Raw genomic sequence first — 3774 nt, forward strand, 5'->3', positions numbered from 1 at the left:
TGGAAATGATTTTGTTAGGTGTTTCCAGGAAGTATTCCTGACGCAAGAAGTCGATATGCCGACTGGGGAGGCCATATTGGATTTGGTGCGAGGCAATTCGCAGGCCAGGGTCAGATATGTCGGTGGCAGAGCATTTTGGTGACAGAGAGCATAAATGCCTCAAATTTGCGGTCGTCAGGGAGAGGAATAGGAACTGACTGGATGAGAGGGATATTTTTCTGGGGACGGGATGTTTTACTGCTCTTAGACAGGACCTGTGGAGTGTAAATTAAGAATAATTGCTTTACGGAAATGCACAACAGAAATGTGGAGCATCTTTTTGCTGTTTTGAATAACTTTGTCCCAATGAGACCGGTGTGGAATTGGAAAGGAAAGGAGCCCTGGATGATAAGAGCAGAAGAGCGGGATCTGGCGCAAATTTTGAAGATTCCAGGGTCGAAAGGAAAGAACTCAAACATGGATTGAGGAAAGCTGGTTGGGGCACGAAAAAGCCTTGGCGAAAGGATTTGGAAAAATCCAAATGTTTTGCTCGCGTACATTAGGAATAAGAGAATGATCTGAGAGAGCGTAAGCTGGATCCAAGCCAGTGGATAAACTTCAACACTGAGCGTGGCGAGATAGAGAAGGAGCAAAATGAGTTTTTTGCTATTGTATTCATGAGAGAGAGGGAGCTTGATGTTAGAGAGAATACTGGGGAAGAGCTTAATAGGCTTGAGCAGATTCATATTAAGAATGTGGATATGGTGGAAATTCTGGAAAGCATGAGTATTATTCAATCTCGAGGGCCGGATCAGATATATTCACATTTCCTACGAGAAGTTAGGAATGAGATTGCTGCACCTCTGGCAATAATCTTTGAATCCAACCTCTCCATGGTAGTTCTTCATGTTTGGAGGGAGGCATATATTGTACTTCTCTTCAGGGAAGTAAATAGGGAAAAAAACCTGGAAATTATTGTCTCGGTTGGTTTACGTCTGTGGTCAGCAAGGTACTGAAAAATGTTCGCAGATATAGGATTTTGGATTGTTTGGATAAATATTTGTGATTAAGGGTTGTTGTTTTTTTTATAATTGGGTTGGATAAAGAAGTGGAAAGTCACTAGAGACGTTTACCCAGGAAAAAGGCTGTCAGGAGAGGTCATTTGTTTATGGTCACTGGAGAAAGTAAAGGGAAGATATCAAAGGTTGGTTATTTCCGCAAAGAGTTTTTGATGCGTGGACTGCACTGCTAGCTTTGGTCGTAAAGTTAGAGACATTAAGAAGATTTATGCGGCTGCTGGTCAAGCACATGCACGGCAGCAATTTGAGAGGTGTGTATTTAGGTTGATCTTAGATTAAGATAAATGTTTGGCACAACATTGAGGTCCGAAGGGCCTGCACTGTGCTGCACTGTTCAATGTTCTATGTTTGACACTGAGTAGATTTGACACCATCCAGGACATTCACTACATTTGTCTGGCATCAAATCCACAAATATTAATTCCCTCCAATATCATCACAAAGTGATAGCAGTCTATACAATCCACGAGCTACAGTTGTGAAGTTGACCGATGGACTGTAGACAGAACCTTCCAAACCGAAGACCACTTCTGCTAAGGACCGTAGTAGGTACAGTTAACACCACTCCCTGAAACATCCCCTCAAATCACTCACCATTCCTGCTCAGAAATTTATTGTCATTCCATCACCGACTTTGGGTCAAACGCCTTGAACTCCCTCTCGGATAGAATAGTACCGATCAAAATTTCTGCAAATGTTCTGGAAGGCAGCTGATCACACCTTCTCCAAGCCAAGTTTGAATGAACGCTGGCACAGAATGCCACAACTACATTTTAATCAATTTTGGAATTAAATCTTGGTGTTTGTGGCAATTCCTCCTGCTACACACACACACACACCCATTTCGATATCACTCCCAGTATCAATCTCACCCCAGAGTTAGCGTCATGTTCTGCCCTGTGTCCTGAAACTGAAGTAACTGCAACATTGGTGAGAAGTAATTGAAAATTATTGACCATTAGAGAGTAGCAAAGTCACCACATTTATAATTTTCCAATTTTCGTTTAAACACGGGCATCGAGACCATACTTTAGACAATCAATATACTATATCGTTTCCAACATGCAAGAATTTACAGAAAGGCCGAGGGGTGCAGGTGTATAATTCCTTGGAAGTGGAGCCGAGTATAGATAGGATGGTGAAGGAGGAATTTGGCACAGTTACCTTTATTGTTCAAAACATTGGTACAGGTATTGGGACGTCATATAGCAGCTGTACAGGACATTTGCGAGGCTAATTTTTTAAAACTGCACACACGTTTGGTTGCTCTGTTAAAGGGAGGATGTTGTTAACTTTCACAAGGTGCAGAAAATATTGACAAGGATGTTGCTGGGATTGGGTTTCAGTTATCGGGAGAGACTGAATAGGCTGGGGCTTTTCTCCAAGCGGAGGAACAGATGCTGAGGGGTGACATTATCAAGGTTTATAAAATCATGAAATACATGAAGCGGGGAAGAGCAAAATGTTTTAGCCATGGGATCAGAGTCCAAACCTGGAGAGCAGAGCCTTAAGATGAATGGGGAAATATTTGAATAGGTATTGAGACTAATACGAATTAGCTGTAATCCAATGACTCTAATGGTGTAATTATTGACGGTTTGGGAAACGTTTATCTGCATGTGAAGAATTTAATTCACTAATGTATGATCACAAGTTTCAGATGAGTCGACCGAAAACTGAGAAGAAGAAGCTCAACTCGTTCTCATGTAGTTTCGGTATGAGCTAACGAGATGGTGAGCCTGATAGGGATATTGAGTTGTCACGACAAAGTACTTTTTTTTTCTCACATTTCAAGTCATTTGTAATACCATTGCTTCGTCTCAGTGTAGAATGTTTCGAATTCATTGAGCAATAAATATTAAGTTTGAGTCAAGAAAACCCTAAAAATGATCTGAGTTGTAACTGTCTCGCGCCGAGGATCATGTATGTATGGAATGACCTGCCTGAAGAAGTGGTGGAGGTTGGTACAATTACAAAATTATAAAGGTATGGCGATGGGTATATGGATTGGAAATGTTCAGGGCCAAGTGGTCGAAAATGGGACGACAATACGTCAGGATATGTGACCGGCGTGGACGAGTTGGAACAGACGGTTTGTTTCGTGCGAAGTCGCGCAAAATGTGCCTTTTTCTAAACAAATAGTGAACAAATATCGCACAGGTTTGGGAACATAAATTGGCAGCCAAAGTCGGAATGCAGAAAAGTATCAAGCAAAGAAAATATAGTTTTGTTATGAGCTTAATGAGTATTCATTTTGAACATTTTATTTAAAATATAGCATGGACGCTACTGCAAATTTCAGCCAGATAAAATTGCTGCTAAAATCACTAACCACAAATGGGTTTCGGGAGGCGAGGCAGCATTGGAACAAGCAGTGAGAGAGATAGGACCGATGTCTGTTGTGATTAATGCAAGTCTGAAATCCTTTCAACATTATAAAGGAGGTAAGTCGCAGAGCACTGGACGATGTCTTTGAATCAGATTATCGACTGTTCAAGAAAAGGTATTAGAAATCATACATCTACAGACATATTTACTGTCACTATTTTGGTATTAATATTACTGCAAAGTTCACCATGGACCATGACCCTTACCCTTGTTCCTGCCTACACTCCCCCCGTGTTACATGCCGTCCAGCTCTGTCAGATATCATCGAGTTAAAGCTAGACCATGCTACAAGTTGAGCTCATGAATGGTAATGAGAAATGGACCTGCT

At 41.3% G+C, this 3774-nt stretch overlaps 1 protein-coding gene across 1 annotated transcript in view; it reads left to right on the plus strand.

Moving 5' to 3' along the window:
• LOC122558069 (procathepsin L-like) overlaps positions 1-3708 on the plus strand; it is a 13756-nt gene extending 10048 nt beyond the window's left edge. Inside the window, exon 3 of the mRNA XM_043706389.1 lies at positions 3337-3708. Coding sequence (XP_043562324.1) covers positions 3337-3534 — 198 coding nt within the window. The 3' untranslated portion in view covers positions 3535-3708. The remainder of the gene's footprint in view (positions 1-3336) is intronic.
• Positions 3709-3774: the final 66 nt, after the last annotated feature.

Source organism: Chiloscyllium plagiosum, chromosome 16 (genome assembly GCF_004010195.1).
Source record: "Chiloscyllium plagiosum isolate BGI_BamShark_2017 chromosome 16, ASM401019v2, whole genome shotgun sequence".
NCBI lineage: Eukaryota > Metazoa > Chordata > Chondrichthyes > Orectolobiformes > Hemiscylliidae > Chiloscyllium > Chiloscyllium plagiosum.